Source organism: Thermobia domestica, chromosome 1 (assembly GCF_964235325.1).
Source record: "Thermobia domestica chromosome 1, izTheDome1.hap1.1, whole genome shotgun sequence".
Classification (NCBI taxonomy): Eukaryota; Metazoa; Arthropoda; class Insecta; order Zygentoma; family Lepismatidae; genus Thermobia; species Thermobia domestica.
Genome location: NC_137454.1, coordinates 70,006,423 through 70,029,591, shown reverse-complemented (window position 1 = coordinate 70,029,591; position 23,169 = coordinate 70,006,423). Strand labels below are relative to the sequence as shown.

The window sequence follows — 23,169 nt, the reverse complement described above, 5'->3', positions numbered from 1 at the left end:
AATGGCGGACAATAAGAAAAAATTGTGGAAATTCAACTAGAGGGAAATTATATAAGAGAAAATTTTCTAGCATATAAAGAATTAAGAAATGCAAAATATATAGATTAATATTATATTAACTATTTTCGAGGAGTTAGGATTACCAAAACTCCTTTATGTATTTACTAGGACCATGGATATATACGAAGGTGAATAGCAAAACCCGTTAAATGCACATTTTAAAATTTGTGACAAATCGAGAAAAACTATTTAAACACGTCATCATTGTAAAATAACATTAGAAACTAGAGAACATTAAAAAATTAAGAATAATGTGAGTGTTGGTCTGTCGAAAGCTGTATAATCACACTAGTCTGTGAATTGCGTTATTGAAGAAAATAGTTTGGATTTAACAGGTTTTGCGTATGTAAATGGAAATAACAGCTTTTGTATCTGGACGAGCGGCCATTTTTGTTGAGGCTCAAGATACAAAACCTATCAAAAAGAAAGGGAGTCAGAGTCAGAAATCAGTGTTATGCCTACTAAAATATTGGGGAGGGGGGAATGTATTATCAACTATACATTGCACAAGATTGGCACAAATGAATATGGACACATAAATGCTACATTAATTTTGTTCTAAAATTGAAAACAATGAATCCAAATGTGCAAAAAATTGAATTATGTAACCTCCTCTCCATCATCATCTACTAAATGGAAATCCATATCGTCGTCGTCCTCTGATGCATCACCATTTTCTTGGTTTTCTATTCCTCAGAAACCTCTTTGTAAAACGTGAGCTTTGAGCTGCTTTCAATCGTCAAACCCTTCGTAACTACAAGCGGAGTTAATTATACCTATCCGTATACATTTCCAAACTGAATGACTATATTTTGGAAGAGTTTGTATAACCTTTTATGGACTAACATAGGGTGAATATTAATTTGCCAATTATCCCAATATATGAATTTGAAATATAGCAAAACAAAATGTGCAAATGTTGAGTTTGAGCAAAACAGTGCTAGAAAGAGAATCAGAAATGGTAAATAAGTGGCAAATTTTTTTTAACATGTTGTACCAGAAACATGTTATAATTTTGAATGATAATTGACACGAGACATTTTAAGAAAGAGGTTCTGCTGAAGCTGAAGAGACCGTTTAGAAAAGAACCTAATCCAACAATGTTGTGTTCAAAGTATAGAGTTACCCTGAAATACAAAACAAACGACTTTTAACCATAGATTGTCCACTCACCTTGTCTTTTTGGCTACATTTCGTTTCCAGTTTCTCATGTGTCTTGTACGTTTTCCAGACAATTTTGGTGTTGTCTGATAACAAAATTATGATCATCGCTGGTTAGAGTATCGTTTTCTTTCGATTTTGCGTGCATTTGTCTAGTAATTATTAAAGAAAAGCAAATAAGCACAGAAAAGTTTCACGAACAGTTAGGTTAAGACGTATAGTGTCTCCATTTTCAGTCCAGGGTGCGCGGTGGCTCAGTAGTAGAGCGTTCACCTCTGGTGCTTGGGGTCCCTGGTTCGATCCCAGCTCGCGCCATGTGAACTTTGTGGTGGACAAACACCGTGCTCGTGGGTTTTCTCGGGATTCTCCCGTTTCCTCCCACTCTCTTCATTGTACCATTTCATTCATTTCTCATCATCACCGTCTCCTTTAGCCTAACCGGCGTAATCGTGGGACGTAAAACTAAAGATTTCATTTTTTCAATTTTCAGTCCAAAAATAAAAAAATAATGAAAGCACACACTTCAAATTCTGCCAAATAAAATTTCGAATGATTTACGAAGAGTTGCAATACATATTCAGATTACTAAACTAATCCTATACAGTACGAAACCTCAAATTGTTTAAAATATGGAATTAACCGGGTGTGATTCTGCTTTTCTCATTAGGTTATTTGCAGGTTTGGGATTTAACAGTTTATGAAACTGAATATGGAAGAGGGATTTAACTGATTTTGCATCTGTTGCCGTGATGGATTTAACAAGTTTTGGTAATTGGCACATATTTCAATCTCAATTTTCAACTAGTTAAAATGGCTTTTTCTACTGAATACTATTTGGAAATAATAGCTTTCCAACTAAGGTTTCCAGAGCAACCACTATCTCATTTAAAAAAAAAAATGAATTTAACGGGTTTTTGCCATTGGCCTACTCATATATCGTATATATATCGACACGTTCTCTAACGATCCAAACGATTTATGGTATGGATTCCAAATCTTAAGAATAGATTTCATCTCAGCTTGAGTCTTCTATTAAAGTAAGAACTAGTACAACTTTCGGTTTCAATATTTATTCCTAAATATTAAAAATCGTAAGAGATAATAAGAAATCGTTTTTGATGAGAATTCAGTTTCCGATAAACAGGTTGGATGTCTCACATTATCACCCTATTCCTGCCGTAAGTTATAGATATATTTCCGGTTTCAATACTGAATCTGCATAATTTGGAAATCTACAGTAATTTAACAATATAAAAAGAAACGCACATGTAAGAGAACAAGGTATAAATGTTTTCATAACTTTGCTTACTGCACCAAACACCAGTAAACCTTAACCAAGACGGACACCCAACTGAATAAGGGGTTCAGCCGGATAGTTAGTAGACAACGTTCGCTTCATCGTATGGACTTCAGAAGCCGATAACCCACGAGGTTACTACTTGTCATTATATGTCACTACGGTTAACGTTTTACACTGGCAACAGAGTGCCGTGACTGGACCATAAAAACGAGTAGCATGGTGCGATGCAGGGTTGGCAAAAAACGTTTTTTTTTTTTAAAAAAAAAAGCAACAATAAACCCGTTTTTTTAAACCCGATATTTTTTGAGTTTAAAGCAGGTTTTTGTTTAAATAATTTGCTGTATGTATTTATATCACATATGGAGAGAAATAAGTTTGTTTTATCTTGGTGTCATTATGCAACAACCGGGTTATGCTGGAAGAGGTCATATAAGCTTAAAGCGGAATCAAACCGCTTCTGGGCTTACATCCGAGAGAAATTGTCCTCCATTTGAACTCAAAACCGGGACTAATTGACCACAAATAGGATATGTCTGCCGACTCATTCATGAAGGACTTCTGGTAAAAATACGTTGTGCTGATCTTTAGGTACTTGTTAATGTAACTGTCAAGAGTCATTTCAGAAGGACAAAAAGATAACCAGTTGCACAAGTGAAACCATTATACAGAATTACATATGGACAATTTAAAAATGCTGCAGAGTACAGAAGAACTAATTTAGTCCAAGTTAGTTCATTACGACTTTTATTAGTCCAAGATAGAGAAATACAACGAGAGGAAGAAGAAATAGAATTAATTTGTATATCTGTAAGAAAAGTGAATAAAGATACGAATTATTTGAGTCCACTTTGGCTCTGACCTATTTATACATAAATAAATACCAAAGATACTTCTGATTTCAATAAATGCCTCTCGTGGGATTTGTATGAACCTTCCTCTCCCCCCCCCAAAAAAAACTACAGCATTTCGATGTTCTGTCATACGAGTGGAAACGGAGTGTACCAGCTGAACAACCACCCTCGTAAGAGATCCCGGTTGGCCTCCATCTGTTTGGAGGAGCATTCAACTTCTTCCCGCTGAAACAACCACCGAGAAGCCCGGATTTCAATCTCATTGTGCATCTCAGAGACTTATGCTATGGACATTCCCGGTAGTATGTGAAACGAGTGGAAATTCAACTCAAAAGTTGTAATTTCAAAAGTAATAATAAGAAATGAAATAAATTTTACTTCTTTCTTTGTCAGTAACACATTAAGATGTTTAAATTGTGGAATTATCCAAAGAGCAATTTGTCAGCGGAGCGATTTGTCACAAATCACTCATTGCGATCACAATTGTCCATTGTTAAGTTATGAGCAAATTTAGGGATCTTTTGTCAGATCTAGCTCGAAATAGTTACAAATTTCATACGAATTATAATTACAATAGAATCATAATCGGATCTCTTATAATGCATTAACAGTCTCAAAAAAGCGTTGAAACTGGAATGAAATCGTCTGAAAGATCAGCAAAACCTACAATAAAATAACTTTTGCACTTACATAAGAAGAAACACACAAACTATATTTCCTTTAACGTATCGATTAGCACTACCATTTGACAATATCAGATATTTGGAAACAAACTGCAAACTAAAAGTTACTTTTGAACAGCACTCACCTTTAAACAAAATTAATAACAGGTGTAAATTTTTGTGTTTCTCTCATCTCAAATATAGTCACTATACACCCTGTGGGGGCATTAATATTCTCAAAATGGAACGGAAAAGCAACTGTACAATTGTCGAAACATTTTTCCGAAAGCAAATAGTCCTATTACAAATTAGTTATGGGAAAACTAATTTGTGTTTCTCAGTTCTGGACATAGTAGGGAATATTTTTTTTCGAAAAATTTCCCTCCAGTTTTATCTCCACGATTTTTTTATAATCCACCATTTTAGGCAAAACGAGGATTAGGCCAAACGAGTATCCTTATTTCGCCTAAAATGGCGTACATAAAGTTTATCTTTTATCTGTCATAAAAGTGTCAGATAATTGGTTAGGCGAAACGAGGATTAGGCCAAACGATGCAAGATCACCACTGAGCCACCGCGGCCCCTAGATATTATTAAAAAGAGAATGGTTGGGGCATTGGTTAAGAACGAATTGTATCATGAGGGGTGTGCTAGAGGGCATGATGGCAGGAAAGAGAGGAAGGGGAGAAGGAGACTATAATTGATGAACGATATAAAAACAGAAAAATTGTTAACTGTATGTGAAGACGAAGAGGTTAGAGGAAGATTGTGGATCATGGAAGCACCTCAGTTGTGGCATGTGACTTACCAATAATGGCAAAATATCTATGGTGATGACTTTTGTGAATTAGTATTGCCTACGAGATTAGATAAAAATTAGTTTCGTCTTGAATTTGAAAATGTACTTCTCGTCTCGTAGGGAATATTAATTATTTTTCAAAGTTAAACCCTTTATACAGCAGATTTTAGACAGTCAAGAATCTTAATTTTCTTAGATAATCTACAAATTCAAGACATGACATGGACTTATAGAAACACAGCAGTCTATTATTACTCCATACATTTCTCATCCTACATTTAGTCTTTTCTATGTAAGCGTTGCTTGGGGGAATAGTAAATATGATTATGCACAATGTTCATTAAATTTGCATAATGGTCAATGCAAAACTTTTCTATAAAATTCCGACCTAAATACGAAATTAATTAACTAATCAACATATCTTGGCTTTAAAAAATATAAGTACAGTTCAAGTAAATAAAACGACCAAATTAAAGGTATCTGACTAATGAAGGAGGCATCGAAAAACAAATAGTAGAACCGACCTATTTGATTGAAAAATGGACAATTGGTTACATTATTCTAACACGAAGAAAGAGTAATGAAGATAAAACACCGTGCGATAAAGAACTTATTACAACAGACTAAAGACAGAGGAGCGGTTAATGGAGAAATTTTGTGTGCTTTTCCTATTAGTGTTTGCATATGCAAAACAAAAAAACAAAAAAAAAACAACAAAAAAAAGACAAATAGTTGCCTCAGCCTCCAATAAGAATTTCAGAAAATTCCTTGAAATTGGGTACGTAAACTATAACATACACCACATCTTTAAATTAAGAGATTTTAAGTCGAATAATCCATGCAGAATCAGGCAGACAATAAAATTTAAAAAAAACATGAGTACAGACAAGATTGTTGTAGCTAATGAATTCCACAAGTTGAGGGCAATTTAAGTAGTGCATTGCACACCTTCGTAAAGTTTGTGTAGCGCAAAATGAAACATATAATAAGCTCCGCAAATTTTGCGTATCATTGGCGCAATTCATTACAGAAAAGTACGTGGAGTTTCGTGCTATCTTGGTGTCAAATGTTTCCCGTGAAACGTCTTTCATTTGTCAAAACCAACGTATTTTGTGTGTTTTTGTGTTTACGGCGTGGCGCGTGCGAGGTGGAAACACCTTTCATATTAAAATGTAGTGCAAGGGTTATATGATTATGCATTTTTTATGATATTTTAAAGGAAGAATAATGGAGAAAACTAGGAAATGTTTTTTACATTGTTTACTGAATACTCATAAACCAATTGGACTACCGAACAAAGAAATAATTACTTTAGGAAGGGGCCCAGAAACTAAAATCACAAATAAAAGATGTTCTCGAAATCAAGGTATATTTGTTTTGATTATAATTGTTTAATAATAATAAATGGGTTTTATTTTTATAGGCACACAATTTAAGAAGGAAATACAATACGAGAACTTACTGGCGTACCGAAACTGTATTTTCACTACCTTGGAATGTATTATAAACTGACTTTTTGGTTATAGTTAAGGAGCCGTACTTCCCATTTAGGGAAGGACGAGAAACGCCATACTTTCAGGAATTATTCATTGACTATCTAGGATGTTAAAAAGTAGGTAATAGACTGAGTTCTTGCCCTTGTACTTAGGGTGTTTAGGTAGTGCAACAGTAAGATGTATCCTCGTGCACGGGAGATGAGAAGTAGCTGTTCTTAACTATTACCGACTTTTTTTTTTTTGACGTTTACTGACCAACATCGTATAGATTTATAATATATCTGCAAACGCATACACACTTAAATGCCATTAAAACGATTTATGCAATTAATTTTAGAAGAGTACCTACACTTCAGTAAAATTTATGGAAAAAGATATAATTTCTGGTTTTGAAAAAAAACTTGTAAGTAATTTGATTATATGTGTTATTATCTGTAATTTGCGTAAAACGTGAGAATACGTGCTACAAAGTGTACTCTTACGTGCAGTTTACTATACGAATCCATAATATAAGTAGTAACACACAGAGGTGTAACTTAAACAGCCAAACGTCTATGCGATTTAGCAAAGGATCGCAGTAATCGAACATCAGATGGCTCTCGCAGTGTTTTGAAATGATTCATTATTTCAGGAATTTCAATTTTGTGGAGCGTAGGTTTTGTTTAATTATTTTCCTTATGGGGTAATAAAGTAGCACGCTCTGCGATCGAGTACTAATATATAAAAATTCCAGTATTAATCTCATAAATGATAGTATCAGACTCATTTGCTGCTCTATTACTGCGATCCCATGCTAAATCGCGTAGACCAGAGTTTCTCCATCTATGGTACGCGTACCACTGGTGGTACGTACGACTTAAGTGGGTAATGCCTTGTTGGTACGCTAATGTAAAATGTTGAGAACCCTTGGCGTAGACTTTTGGCTGTTTGCGTTACATCTCTGGGCCAATGTTCCGTTAAGGGTGTCCAGTAATTTCTTCCACACGAAATTTGCAATTCCTCCACTTCTTTCTATTGATTTTCGTGTGATTACATAATATGAGATATTAGGTTAGGTTAGTTTTGGACCACCTTAATGGAACATGGACCCATCTCTGTCTTGTTATTTGCGGTAGTAGTAGTAGGAACGGGTTATAAGCGCCATAGGAGTTTGTTGGGTTCTTGACATAAAATGGGCAAATTAAACGACTTCTCCAGATTTGTCCGTACATTTTATAATCTGCGGATTCCTATAGTGAAACTGCACCCACTTTTAATTTTACGAGAACGTACAATTAAACATGGAAGCCATAGTAAGCAGGGTTATAAGTCTGTAATGATCAGAGTATGCGTAAAGCGTCCGACTCCTTCGAGTCATCGATCTGAATTAACGTACTGGCAGTGATTTTCATGTTCAAAAGCAATGTAAGGAAAAGGCGGTATTCAGTAATGTGTTCAATTATCAGACAAAATTGTAAAAAGTGCATAACCACGTAGAGCACGAAATGTTTTAGTTGCTCCATGAAATGAAATGTTTTAAGTTTCCCGTCCCACGATTATGCTCTTTAGGCTTAGGGAGGCAGATGGTTAAGGTAAGTGAATTATGATGGTAGAATTGGTGGAATAGGAATGTGGGAGAAAACAGGGGTACCTCGAGAAAACTCACGAACACGATGTTGTCGATCACAAACTTACTTGGTCGGGGATCAAACCAGGGGCGGATCCAGGACGGACTTCTGGGTGGGTGGGGGCTGTGGGTTGTAATACTGCTACTTAGAGCTACTTTTAAGAGCTCCAAAATTTGGGATGGGTTTTATTCATATGTAAAATAAGAAAGTTTCCTCTTCTGGGGGGTGAAGGGGGCGATTGCCTTCATGGATCAAACCAAATATAGCCAGAGATAAGCGTTCTACCACTGAACCATTGTACTCCTACTATAGGGGAGGCAGCTAGAGAACATCTCTGACAGTTCGCAATGACGTAGCCACTATTCACGTATCAAGGCTTTTTTCGGTGCATCCATAGTGGCAATTTAACCCCTTCCATTACGATTTATTTTCTGAATTCTAGTAATTGAAGTATAAGTAATAAAAATGTATTATATTTGGTTTATCATTATATAACTTTTAAAGCATCTATATAGAAACCCTGCGTGATGCTACAATAGTTTAAATTTTATGACTAGTGTAGCTCGTCATTGTGTGATTTGGCACCAGGAGGTCATGACGAGCTAGACTCGTCATTTCAGTGCAAGGGGTTAATTAATGGTGTAATACAGAATGACCGTGGTTGTTAACTAATACCAAACTAGGGGCTGCATTATCCTTCGATGTGGTAAGATACTCAGAGACCATTTCTTGTTGGCCCTGCTATAGTGCTCTATAAGGAGGCCATGAAGAATTGAAGTGCTATGTGAAGGAAGTTTATAAAGTGATCATAGAAGTCCTGCGACACACGCAAGATGTGATTTTATGTCATATGAAGTGTTGTACCACTATCCTCGTATATGCATATACCACCGTCGCAGACGTGCTTGCTCTCTCCAAATGCACTGGTGCGCGGTCCTCTCTCCCTGCTGCTCCTGCTCTGATTCGGTTAGATAGTCGTGCTTCTTAGGGATCACGTAGCACAAGTTGGTTTGTGATTTTAAGTTTGTGTTTTACTGTCGACTAGTTTTTATGCAAACTCAGCCCTTCTAAAGTCGATTTGCACTCATTAATGCAACTCCGTCCTTAAGGAACATTGCAGTATGAGTGCATTTCTTGCTAAGAGGAGTTAATATTTCATCGATTTAAGCACTCCTTTTGTAAAATGAGATAGCACGGAACACTCGTGAAAGAAAAACGTGTCAATCTGTGCCAGTTTAGAGGACAGCAATGTAGGTTTACAGGAAGTCGTATTAATAGAATCCGATATAGGTTTAAATTTCTTGGACATGAACATACAACGGAAAAATAACAAACATATCACTTCGATTAACATGATAGATATAGCCTCAGATCTTTTAGTGCACAAGGATTCTTGACACACTCACCAAATAAAAGTCAATATTTGGAAAAAATTCTGCTACGAACATTCCAGTAGTCCAAAGAAGACGACGACTTTCAAAGAGATATACATAAATTATTCATTTGAAGAAAGCAAAATGGGTTCGATTACTGCACCCTACTGAAATGGAAACTATCACCGTTTAGATGAGGTGGAAAATTTATAATTGTTAAAAAAAAAAAAAAAAAAAAAAAAAGTTTCACTTTCTCTCTGGCCAGGAATTTCCGAAGGAATAAACAAAATAGGCAACACGTATAATATAAGTTTTTCGGGGAAATCAGGAACTAACTTTGAAAATTCATTGTCTTCCTACAAAACTTACTACAGAGTGAAATTGGCTTCCCCAGGGATTTATGCTGTACTTGCACTTAATAATGAATCCACATAGGAATGACTAAAAGGAACATCTCCACAAGAGTTAAAGAACTTATGGAGACAACAGGTAAACACCCTTCCACTTCAGACTTACCAAGACATCTACAGGAGTCAGAACACGAAAATTAAAAAAAGTGGAAGTTTTACATGCTTGCTCCAACATCATTCAAAGATATGTCTTCAGATTTTTTTTTTTTTTTTTTTTTTTTTTTTTAATTAGGACATAAGACCCAAAACTATTTAGTTAAGGAAATCTTGATCGTAGTTGAAATTATAAAAAAATAAGAGTTTTATTTTCATCGTACAAACTTTTACAGGTTCACTTTCAGCATTTTTTTTTTTTTTTATTTTACCTAATCCAAGACTTGTCACAGTTTGTAGTTGAGAAAAATCTTGATGTTGATAGTAGTAGAGATGCAAGGGCTCGAAAAAAACGGCTTTTTTTTTAAAAAAAAAAGCTCGGTTTTTCTGCTTCGCTTTTTTGCTTGGGATTTTTTTTTTAATTTTGCTTTAAACCAGACTTTGTTTCGCTTCTCTACAACAAAAAACTGGTTTGATTAGTGGTTGATGCAAATAATAATAATATGAAACCTCGAAAATAAACCATGAATTACAAAAAGATTGTTTTTAAAATTTTTAACATATTTACATTATGAATTCCAAAGGATTAACCAATATATGTAATAATATTTTAACCTCTTATATACAATAAGTACTTAAAAAATGATACGCAAATAACTACCAAAATTTTATGTAGTATATTTACTTCAAAATATGACACACCCTCTTTTTGAAGCAAAATAAAGAAAAACATGAGAGAAATCTGCACATCAAGAGCTTCGTTTCGGGTGGTTCTGTATATTCTTGAAATTTTTCAGTTAAGTTTTAACTTTCATATACATTCTATGAATATTTCGAACAAATTTTTCACTGATTGATCACATACGTAATAATCTGTTACCATCTATCACGTGCTTCGGATCTGCAAAATCGGTAAAGCTCCAAATTCTGTTATGCACTGACTGTTCCTTAAGCTTGTTCAGAATCGGGAAAGTATCGAATTTTCTGTTCATGGATCATATACGTAATAGACGGTTCATCTGAGCGTATGGTTTCCTAGGCTGCGGAATATATAACCATCATCACGGTTTACCCAGTCCTGAAGGTTTCTGAAATTTTAACAAGAAAATGCAACATATCGTTACGAAACTTGTATTTATTTTATTTTATTTTTTATTTTATTTATTTATTTATTTTTTTTACAAAAAAGAAAAACGATGGAATATATTTAAAAAGAGTGGAAGAAACAGTCACTGTTCCAGTTCACAAGAAAGACGACAAAATTGATTGTAATAATTATCGAAGCATTTCTCTTAACATTCTATTAATAAGATTGACCCCATACGCTGATTAAATTATTGGAGATTGTCAGTGTGGATTTAGTCGAAATCGACCAGGTATTTACCATTCGACAAATACTCGAAAAGAAATGGGAATATATTACCCAGTACATCAACTGTTTATTGATTTTAGAAAAGCTTACAACTCGGTAAGGAGGGAAACATTGTACATTCTTACAGAATTTGGAATACCGAAAGAGCTAGTTAGATTAATAAGTAAAGTCCGAGTAGAAAAATGCGAGCTTCCACGTCTAGATTGGCCTGAAACAAGGATATGCGTTATCGCCGTTATTATTCAGCTTTGTTCCGGAGTACGCTATAAGAAAAATCAAAGATAGGAACCAGGGCCTAGAGTTGAATGGTATTCACCAGGTTATGGTGTATGCTGATGATGTAAATCTGATAGAAGAACAATCGAAAGAAATGCAGAGGCCTTATTAAACGCTTGCAGCGACATGAATAAATGCATAGAAATCTAAATACAATGAAGTTCACAAGGATCGTAATACGGCAAATTATGAATGCGTTAAAATATCAATTAATACTTTCGAAACAGTGGATACTTTTAAATATCTTGGATCAGTATTACCAGACCAAATCATACCCAGAAAGAAATTAAATGTCGACTGAAATCAGGGAATTCAATGTTATTATTCAGTTCCAAGTATTTTTTCGTCACGAATTCTGTCAAGGAATTTAAAGCTTAACATATATAAAATGATAATCATTCCTGTTATGCTTTATGAAACATGGTTGTGAAACATGGTCGCTTACGCTGAGGGAAGAACGCAGACTGAAATTATTTGAGAATAAAATTCTGAGACGAATATTTGGACCCAAGAGGAACGGAAATGGGGAAGAAACTTCGTAAGGAACAAATACATAATTTATACGGTTTACCAAACATCGTTAGAGTCATCAAGTCTAGGAGGCTCAGGTGGGCAGGTCATTTAGCCAGAATGTAAGAAAGTAGGAACGCTTTCAAAGTTTTAACTGGAAATCCAATCGGGAAACGTCCATTAGGAAAACCTAGGCCCAGATGGGAGGACAATATTAAGATGGATCTAGCAGAAATAGGAATACAGAGTAGAAACTGGATTGAATTGGATAAGGGGGATACGGACAAAATCTCGCGGCCGAAACCTCGCCGCCCAAAATCTCGCCTGCTCAAAACCTCGCGGACCAAAATCTCGCTTGGCAAAAACCTTGCGGAATGAAACCTTTCCTTAAAATTTACCCAATGAGTTTGTTAATATGCAATTTTATATTATTATTATTATTATTATTATTATTATTATTATTATTATTATTATTATTATTATTAATTATTATTATTACTACTACTACTACTACTACTACTACTACTACAACTACAACAACAACAACAATAATAATAATAAGAAGAAGAAGATACAAAATATCGTGAGCGTGGGCTTTCTTGGGTTATTCCCGGTTCCTCCTACTTTCTTCGTTCCATCATTTCCTTCATCCTGATCATCTACGTCTCCTTTAACCTACAAAACATAATCGAGGGATGTAAAAATTCAGATATTATTTCATACTTTCATAAATATTATTAGATTTTGTTAGAATTTCCTAAGGTCAGCGTCAAAGTGAAGTAAAAACCATCCCAGGCTCAAACCCCATATATGTTGCAAATTTCATCGAGACCAATCGAGTGGTTCAAGAGTTATTAAGTCACAAACGCAGCCACTTTCATTTTTATGTATTTCTATATGTCTCCACCTTCCCCTCCCTCTTCCCGTCAAAGTGAAATGATAAAAACCATCTCAAGATCTAACTTGATTTGTGTGGCAAATTAGATCGAGATTGGTCTCTTGGTTCAAGAGTTATTAAGTTTTATTTATATTTGAATATACCCCCTCCTCTTCGTTGTACCGTCAAAATGAAATTCTAAAATACACCTTAGGCACAAACCTCATTTATGTTGAAAATTTCATCGAGATCGGTCGAGTGGCTCAAGATGTCAAAAAAATAGTCATTTTCCTTTTTATATAGGATAGATTTTCAAAGCACGCGTTAGAATTTTTCTTCCCATTATTTAAAATGCAATTATGTGTTATTGCAAAATATATACAAACAGAAATAGAGCATTCAACATCGAAGAAATTGTCGTGACGACATTTTATACTGACGACATTTCCTCCAGGCGAGATTACGTCCTGCGTAGTTTAGACCAGGCGAGATTCTGTGTCCCGAAATCAGGACCGCGAGGTTTGGCCAGGCGAGATTTTGGGCCGCGAGGTTTTGTACCCAAACCTGGATAAGGACAGAAGTCAATGGAGAGCTTTTGTCCTAGAGAGAGAGAATACATTTAAGTTAAGTACAACTGCACAACAAACATGAGTGAGTGGTTAGCTTTCGCGCTTCTATCGTGAAGTCCGGGATTCAAACTCGCATTCGAACATTTTGACAAAAGTTTTTCTTAATTCCATCTGTAAATGTGGAGATAGTGCGTGTATTGTGAGTCCTGACCGACTTCCTTTCTAATCGTTTTTAAATCTTTGTTATTACTAATTACCAGCAGTGATGGATTTGCGAAGAGGGTTAGGGTAGGGATCAGGGTGCGAATTGGCGGGGGGGATGCCAGGGATTTCCCCCCCTGACAAAAATCTTTCCCACCCTGGAGAAGGAAAATTTTATCCCTGGCAGGGATAACTTTTTCCCCCTCTGGAGTATTTTTAAGTGGACATAAAGATAAGTAGGTCTACTTTGCGTAGCTAACCTAAATATTACTTGAGTGAAAATTTATGAAAGATCTCACATCTCAACTGTTTTGTACTTGTTAGTATATATATATATATATATATATATATATATATATATATATATATATATATATATATGGGGGGAGGACTGGGTGCGCATATGGGTGAAATTCATCCCCCCCTGGGAAAATTTTTCAATTCGCACACTGGTAGGGATATCTTTCGGATTGAAGCCTCTACCCCGAAATTACGGAATTTCTAAAACAAACTGAATATTAGTTTTGCCTTTACTAATAAACTTCAAGCTGTCCTCAAATAAAAAATTAGGAACTTTTAGAAAAACTAAGCATTAATAAGAAAAGTCCCTCCCAAAATACTTTTCTAAATCCGCCACTGATTATCAGTATAAAATGGTCTTCAAGGCTGTATCTGGAAGATTATAGCTGAATATACAAACGAAACGAAATATTTGTTATGCCTGTACTCATAAACTTAAGCTCCTCTTAAATAAAGTTAGAAATTTTTAGAAAAACCAAACATTATTCAGAAAAACCCCTCCCAAATATTTTTCTAAATCCGATACTGATTATTTCTATCAAATGGTATTCAAGCTTGTGTCAGGAAGATTATTGTTAAATCATTGCACAGCTACAGTATAACGGAAATGTGGAAGTACGCTTTTACGAATATATTGAAAAACGTTCGCTCTGACGGATATATTAAGAAACATAAGTTTAATTATGTGCTAGAAGCTAGAGTACTAAGCTCTAAGAAGTGAAACACGGATGACTAAAAAGAAATGATCTAGAGATGAAAAAAATGTCGATAATTCAGAAGTTAAAATCAAGTTAAATAGCTTCTAAAATTGCCCTCAAATACTACGTATTTTATTTTTACTTTAATTCATAAACCATGTTCTCCATCCATCATGATGGTGAATTCCAGAGCGAAATATGGCATTCAGGTCATGGAATCTTACTTAACTTTAGAGTATACTATAAGAAAGCTATTTAAACAGAAAAATCATGAAAATGAAAAAAGCCAAAATTTCCAAAATTCTCTTTTTTTTCCCAAAAAAGCCGGCTTTCTATGTGCAAAAAACCATCGATTCAAAAAAGCCGGCTTTTTTTTTTTTCATCTCTAGATAGTAGTAGTACACATGATGTTTAATTTCATCTGGACATTTTCCTGGCCAAGTGGAAACCAGTGTTCAAAGTAACAAGTAAAAATTAACATCAAGACATAACATTTGATGGAAAAACCGTTACTAGTTCTTGTGTTAGTGGATGGATAATAATTGTAAACGAAATGTTAAAAGTGTAACAAGTATTACAGAAATCTAGTGAGTCCGGGACTTTGGGGTTCGTTTTCTATACATGATTTACATAAGCAACAATGACGGTATTATAGGAGTTCCAGGGTGTAAAAAGGTAACAAGTAGTTGCGAACATGACTCCCGAGCAAGTCGATATATTAACATAAACGAAAAAAAGAGGACCATCGATGCAAAATTAAGCTTTGTTATTCTATAGTAAGATGCACGTCACAGCATGTGTTATCTTACTGATGTGCGTCTTAGCATAGCATATCAATAGAAATGAGTTTTCTCTTGTTTAAAAATTTTAAAGTATAATAAATTCATGAGAATCAAAATTGAAAGAAAAAGAATGTTGCACTAATACCGTTGTAAATTTTGTGCGTGGTCCAGTACTACTATTCCACATACAGTACGCAGAATCGGTCCAAATAAAATGAGAAAAATCAAAATTACGTTTCGGTCCCAGGGATATAGTTTTGCTAATACATGTGGCAGTTAAAGGGTTAAGAAATACCTGTTAACACACACAGAAACATATTGTTGGATAGATTTAATTTGTTTTTGATTCGTGGAAAAATTTCCGGCCTTTTTTTTTTTTTTTTTTCATTTACGTAACGTGTTTTTGTCATAACCGTTTTCCTTGCCTAATTGAATTAACATGTCCAGGTCTTTCTTATGAGAAAATATTTCGTAGGCCCTTAGGAGATAATGTTTTCCACACATTAGCCTTTGTTAAAACAGTATATGAACATTATTTATAGGCAAAATAATCAGAAGAGTTAAGTTCTCTGAAAGCAGAAGCGTGGAATTTATATTGAAGGTCCAGAAAATAGATGCTCTCGGAATGTTCTTTGTCAAAGGTGAATTTATGTTAGCGTTAATACCATTTCTTAGAGAATTCATATTAAGCTCATCTTTTGCTTATATCACTGGAAGCATAATCAATAAATCTATAATATTTGACATTCGAAATCCTCGGTTCAAAATGTTTCATAACTATGTTGGCTAACAGAGAGAATCCGTCATTGATCTCCAACCATCATTTTGTTTGTATGTCGAGTTTTCAAACGCGAAGTAGCTGCGATATTCCAATACTGTGTTGATTTCGTAGGTAATTAAGTACGACATGTTAGTTATTATCCTATTATGTCTCAGCCATTGCTTAGTACATTATAGTAAGGCTCATGGGCATAAAATTAAATATGTCTACCATGTCAGTGGAAGCTAATTTTAAGATATTCGTATATACCAAAGAAGTCAAATCATAGAAAGAAATGCAGAGGTTTTATTAAACACTTCCAAGGTTAAGGGTTTTAGGTTAGCACAAAACTAAGTACAGGGAAATTAACCATGTCCGTAATACTGCCAATTATAGATACGTTAAAATATTTAGGATCAACATTAACAAACCAAAACATGTCCGCGAAGAAATTAAATGTCGACTGAAACGCGGAATTTATGTTATTATTCAGTCCAAACTCTTTTGTCTTCTAGAATTCTGTGTAAAACTTTGATGCTTTAAAATATATAAAACTATAATCATGCCTGTTATTCTATATGGTTGCGAAACATGGTCGCTTACTCTGAGGGAAGAACGTAGACTGAAAATATTTGAGAACAAGATCTTGCGACGGATATTCTGATCCAAGAGGAACGGGAATGGGAAATGGTGGAAACTTCATAACGAGGGACTGCATAATTTGTACCGTTTACCAAACATCGTTAGGGTCATCAAGTCTAGGAGGCTCAGGTGGGCAGAATACAAAAAAGTGGGAACGCTTTCAAAATTTTAACTGGAAACCCAAACGGGAAAATACCGTTAGGGAGACCTGGACGCAAATGGGAGAAAAATATTATGGTGAATCTTGCAGAAATAAGAATACAAAGGGCCCATGATATTTGGGCGCAAAACCTTTTATCCAAATAGGTTTATCTACATACATATGTTATAGCGTATTTCATAACTAGAATCCGGATGTTTAGACACTAAAATATGAAAATAGGCACTGGAAATTTCAAAGAACTTCCACAAATAATTTTGCAGAAACTAAAAATAACATCTTAAACATAGCAAAATTTCTGCATATCATGCACAACTTGTCTCTACTAGTTGAAAAGAAATGAGAAGGAACTGCAGCAGTCCAGTCTCCGTACTATGTGGCTTAGTTTTAAAAGAATATATTTTTTAAATAAAATAAGAGAATGTAATGGAGTCATATAATTTGTGTAAAAAAAAAAAAAGAAAAAAAAGCGTACGTTTTTCGTTAATGTTCAGTTATTTTAAAGATGGACTACATATTCATACTTCATTGTGTACTTAATTTTCTGAGTCAGACATTATAAAATTTATTTTAAAATGTGTACAATACGGTATAGATTTTCATTTCCGCATTTTTTAAAAATAATAAATTATTAAAACGCATGGCACAAAACATAAGAAATGTTAATTAAGTACTAGCCCATACCAAGCGGTCAGAAGAATCGAGTAAGAGCTACTTTGGAATAAAAATGGTGTTTTTAGTGCTATAGGTGGTTCAGGAAGTGAGTATTTATTGAATGCGTTTTTGTTATTCGATCTGTCCATTAGACCGGATAGTTGAGACTCTATTGTATTAATAGAAAGTTATTTCAGATTTAATAAAAATAGACACTTATAGACACTAACTATACATTGAAATAGGAAGAATTGGCCAAATAAAATTTACTGTAGGCAGCCTGTGACACCTCAAAATAAACTTTTGTCCCTTATAATATATCTAACGTAGAGGAACAATACGATTGGGCGGCACGAGAAGAACAGCATTATTTCCAATAAGGATATGGAATCTGTAGGGCAAAGTTCTCAATAACCAGTCAAAGACCGAACAACCATACCGAAGCAGCTAATCGTGGACTGCAGTCGGAGCTTCAAATAGATCACCCTTTGATTTGGCGCTTTATTGATGCACTTCCGAGGACCAAAACAAAACAAAAAGCGAGACTTAGTGTACAATGCAATGTTTCGAGAAGAGCCGTCCAAGAATCGAAGAAAATAGTCTATATTCAGGAAGATGAAAGAATTCGCCGTATTGTACACAATTTTGAAACTGTTGACATTGTAGAATACTCACAGGGTTTGGCCAATAATTCCGTCATGGAATGATAATGTCATGGTAAATGTAAGACTAAAATTATTCGATATCGATATTAGACTTCACTGTTTACTTCTTGTTTCACTGTTGTTACCTTCCCAATTATCTCTGTTGCAAATACATAGTAATAAGAGTAATACAGCGTTATGAATAACTATGAAGTTATGAATAACCAAAATGCCTATTCCTTTACGTTAAAGATGATAGAAAGGTAACTTCACAGAAGTTTATCTTGGGGTGTCATAGGATGCCTAAAGTAAATTTTATTTTAGTACAATACAGATTCATGGTGAAAAAATTTCTGCATGTCGTGGTCTCTCACTTACCTGAAAATAGGATATATCATTCTAGAAACAAAATAATTAGACACGTACTTTTCTTTTTGCATTATACAAATATTTACTAGAAGTAAACCAAGTATTTGATGTAACGGAGTCTTTCAGTGACTGTTTACCATAGAACATACTAGAATATAACGAAAATTTAAGAGTTTTTAAAGATGGCTTTTCAAAGAAAATTGGGGTCACGTTTCACTTTTATAATTTTTTAAAATTTTAACTTGTGCAGTTTTTTATGTTAGAGTTCCTGAAACAACGGAATGAAAATAACATGTATCAATGTAGCCAATACTGTATAAATTTAGAAACATCCATTCTGACCAACAAGAACAATGACCTCTATTGAGTAATGTTTGGAAATGTAATACCTCTCTAAATAATCGAAAGGTGGATAATTGTGTAAATTCAAATGAATACATCAAGAAACAAATGAAGTTGAATGTAAATTCCTTTGATGCTGCAGATAAATAGCTACAGGCAAATGGTTATCCATCTGACCCATATATTCACATGGTCAATATCTTGCAATGTTTGGTTTATGTTGAATTTTGAATCGGATCCCATTGAGTGCCCAAAATGCAACTTTGTGGTGTTTTAGTACACAAATGAGACTATAATCTGGCCAATTTTGAACAAATTCAGAGGAACATTTCTGTACGAAATTCAAAATTCAAATTTTAATTTGAATTTTTGAAATGTTATTTTTTATTGTACAGGTTTTTTCAATATAATACAACTTGTAGAACAATCTTTAAGCTTTCCAATGGTGTTTGTTCCATGTCTCTAATGCACATATTAACCATTTTATGACAATTTTTAATAATCACTGTAACTGAAAAAATGGCCTTTTTTGAAATTTTTGTACACCCTGTATGGGGACACTTCCAAGAGGAGAGGGGTAATATTTGGGATTTTTTCATCTCTCATTGTACTAAAGCTGTGCACAAATTTTTACAAAAATCTGAGATGGTCAAGTCTGATGACTTGTTGATTTGACATGGAATGTCCCTACACATTTTTAGTGCGTAAACATCCGGGTTCTAGTTATGAAATGCATTATAACCCATTTAAGAAGATTGACCTATTTAGATATACGGCTTTGCGCCCAAACGGCCACGCCCTAATGCCTGCGCCACAATGTCCCGCTCCGGAATACAAAGTAGAAAGTAGATCCAGTAGAGTAAGATCAGAAGTCAATGGAAAGCTTTTGTCAATATGGCATTGAACCTTCGGGTTCCATAGACCATAGAGTTAGTTAGTTAGATTAAATCGTGGACAACATTCATTGTTCTTAATTATGTTTTAATAAATGAGAATTTTCGTTTACTGTTATGTATTTCATTGTAATAAAATTGATTACGACATTTCGCTTCAGTTTCTCTAGCTCTTAAACCTCTCGAAGGTTATCACATTGAATGAGACGATATTCTTTCTGCCTGGTAAGTTTGAGTTCAGTTAGATGAAACACTACTAACGTTATGTAAAAACCTTAAAAATGAGATTTGTATCTAATTGTTAGGTCCACTTAAGAACACACAAAGCAATTTATACTATATTGTCACCGCAAACAAGTTTGCATTTAATACGGATATGTGTAGAGAGTTAATGCCACTAGGAGGTAGCTAGCTGTTCCTATACAAAGATATACAAAGAGGAAAAATGCACGACTGGATCACAAATCGAACTCAGGTCTCCGACTGACCGTGCTATACATTGTTGGCATTTTTGAAGTCATCTCAGTCACTCAGACCGTACGGACTATACCACAACTGCTACTGTACTTCGACAACCCATTGTTTACATTCAGAAGATTATGACTGTTAAATTAAGAGCACGACTACTATACCATCGTTAATGTTTTGTAATAACGTTTTAACGATAAGTTCATGTAATGTGATATTGAAAAGTAACTGACTTTAATGTTGCATGCCGTTTCTTTGGCTTCTAGTGAGGTGCATGTCGCGTAGAGAGAATCTTCATGTTTGTTCATTCAGACATAGAAGTATGCTAATAAATGTCAACATTAAAAAATAAATTTATATCCTTTTTGCAGTTACTTTGTTAGCGGATTGTGGTGCCTGTATAGTGCAAGTAACGCAGACTGGTGCAAATGCAAGCGGTGTAAATGGAATTCCACTAAAAAGAAACGAATCTAAGATATTAAAACACTGTGACAAATTAGAATTGTTAAGTGGTGAATATATTCATGTAATAAAGTTCGATCCGGCACCGTCTCGTGACAGTGATAAAGACAGGAATGGTGACTATAAGAGTACAAAAGAACTTAGTAAAAAAGGAGGAAGGGAGAGAAGTCCTGAAGATGATGAAACCGAAGTAGTTAAACAGAAGAAAAAGAAATATGATAGTATTCATAATACCAGTGATATCCGTAAGGACAATGTTGAGCATACTTCGAATTCAGGAAAAATGCTACAAGATACCTGGGAATCCATTGAAAATGGGAAGCTGCTGATTTTCACAGCAAAAGGTGTTGAAGGGCGTAGTAAGGTGAATGTTTTAGTATGTAGTAAGTTCTAATATAATTTTATCTTTCAAAATATAGAGCAGTGTTCAAGGGTTGTTTTAATTTAAATCAATAATATTTTCAGTCATTCGTAGAAATAGTTTGGCGTGGTTATAAAAACAAATATTATTTGTATATTCATAACAGTAAGTGTCCTAGAACAGTGGTCTTTAACCTTTTGATATTCGTGGTCCAGCAAAAGTCGGGGAGAAATGTTGGGAACCGATAAAATAGAAAACATCGTACTTAATTAGATATTTAATTCTAGTATTTATTATTAACTGTCTCGTAGGTTTCAGTCACTACGGCATGGCGCGTCCTTAGATTGCAGATCGAGGAGAAGGCCTCTGGATATAGAGGTTAGCTGCAAATATATTGAATAAGCAATCGCGGACAGACCAAAAGGAGTAGTTCTCCAACTTAGGGTTTGGCGTGGGACTAACAGCCTCATCCTGTAAAAAAGACACTTGTTCACAAACATTTACGGAAGCCTCATATCAGGGCCTATAGCTTGGTACTGCTTCAGCAAAATAAAATAAACATGAGATTGGGAACATGAAATATAAGAAGTCTTTATAGGGCAGGCACGTTAATATCTGTAACTAGTGAGTTAAAGAAATGTAGGATGGGCCTAGTAGAAGGAAGCTAGATGTGAAGAAAAGAGGGCAATGAAGTCCGGAAATTTAACGCTCTTTTACGGGGAAGGGAATAAAAATCACCAACTAGAAACAGGGTTTTTCGTTCACAAACGAATAATATCAGCAATTAAACGGGTTGAATGTGTTAATGGCAGACTATCTCTTATTACTCTTAAGGGTGGGTGGTGTGATATTGTTCTAAATGTACATGCCCCAACAGAAAATAAGGATGACAATATAAAAGAGAGTTTCTACGAAGAAGTAGAATGAGCACTTGACCAACTCCTGCGATGCCATATGAAAATTCTATTAGCAGATTTCAATGCGAAGATATGACGAGAGAATATTTTCAATTCGATTATAGGGAATGAAAGTTTACATAAAGAAAGTAATGACAACGGTGTTAGACTCGTGAACTTTGTAACATACTCGAAAGAGCCATAGTGGGGAGATTCTTGTCCACGAGCTTTAACGTCACTAATGACGTGAAACAAAGAGATGCGTTGTCGTCATTATTATTCAATTTGTCCTGGATGATATATGGGAAATCAAAGATAGCAACCAAAACCAATATCTGAATGGTATTTACAGGGTTATGACATAGGCTGATGATGTAAATATAATAATGAATGATAGGAGATCAATAGAAAGAAATGCAGAGAAAACTAAGTACGTGGAAGTTCACCGGGATCGTAACACTGCAAAGTATGGATGCGTTAAAATATCAAATAATAATTTCGAAAAAGAGGATACTTTCTAATGTCTTTGATCAATATTAACATATTAAAACTATATCCACGAAGAAATTAAATATCGGTTCAAAGCAGGGAATTCGTGTTCTTCAGTTTAAAATCTTTTGTCTTCGCGAAATCTGTCGAGAAATTTGAAGCTTAAAATATATAAAATGATAATCATGCCTGTTGTGCTGTATGGTTTCGAAATATTGTTGCTTACTCTGAGGAGAATAAAAGTACTTGAGAATAAAATATTCGGACCCAAGAGGAACGAGAATGGGGAATAGCGGAAATTTCATAACCGGGAACTGCATAATTTATACCGTTTACGAAACATTGTTAGGGTCATTATGTCTAAGAGGTTCAGATGGACAGGTCATGCAGTCAGAATGGAAGTAAGTAAGAACACTTTCAAAGTTTTGACTAGAAATCCAATCTGAAAATGATCAGTAGGAAGACTAGGCGTAAATGGTAGGACAATATTAAGGTGGATCTCACAGAAATAGGAATACAAAGTAGAAACTGGATCCATTTGGCTAAGGATAAAAGTCAATGGAGACTTTTGTGAACGCGGCATTGAACCTCCGGGTTCCATAGGCCATAGAGTTAGTTATAACTAACACTAT

The 23,169-nt window shown here is 34.7% G+C and overlaps 1 protein-coding gene across 1 annotated transcript in view; it reads left to right on the top strand.

Annotated features, from left to right (window-relative positions):
- The first annotated feature begins 5,809 nt into the window (after positions 1–5,809).
- The window catches only part of PNKP (Polynucleotide kinase 3'-phosphatase), a 55,500-nt gene continuing 38,140 nt past the window's right edge, over positions 5,810–23,169 (top strand). The window contains exons 1-2 of the mRNA XM_081758393.1: positions 5,810–6,199; positions 20,701–21,155. Of these exons, the coding sequence (XP_081614519.1) occupies positions 6,061–6,199; positions 20,701–21,155 (594 nt within the window). The 5' untranslated portion in view covers positions 5,810–6,060. The remainder of the gene's footprint in view (positions 6,200–20,700; positions 21,156–23,169) is intronic.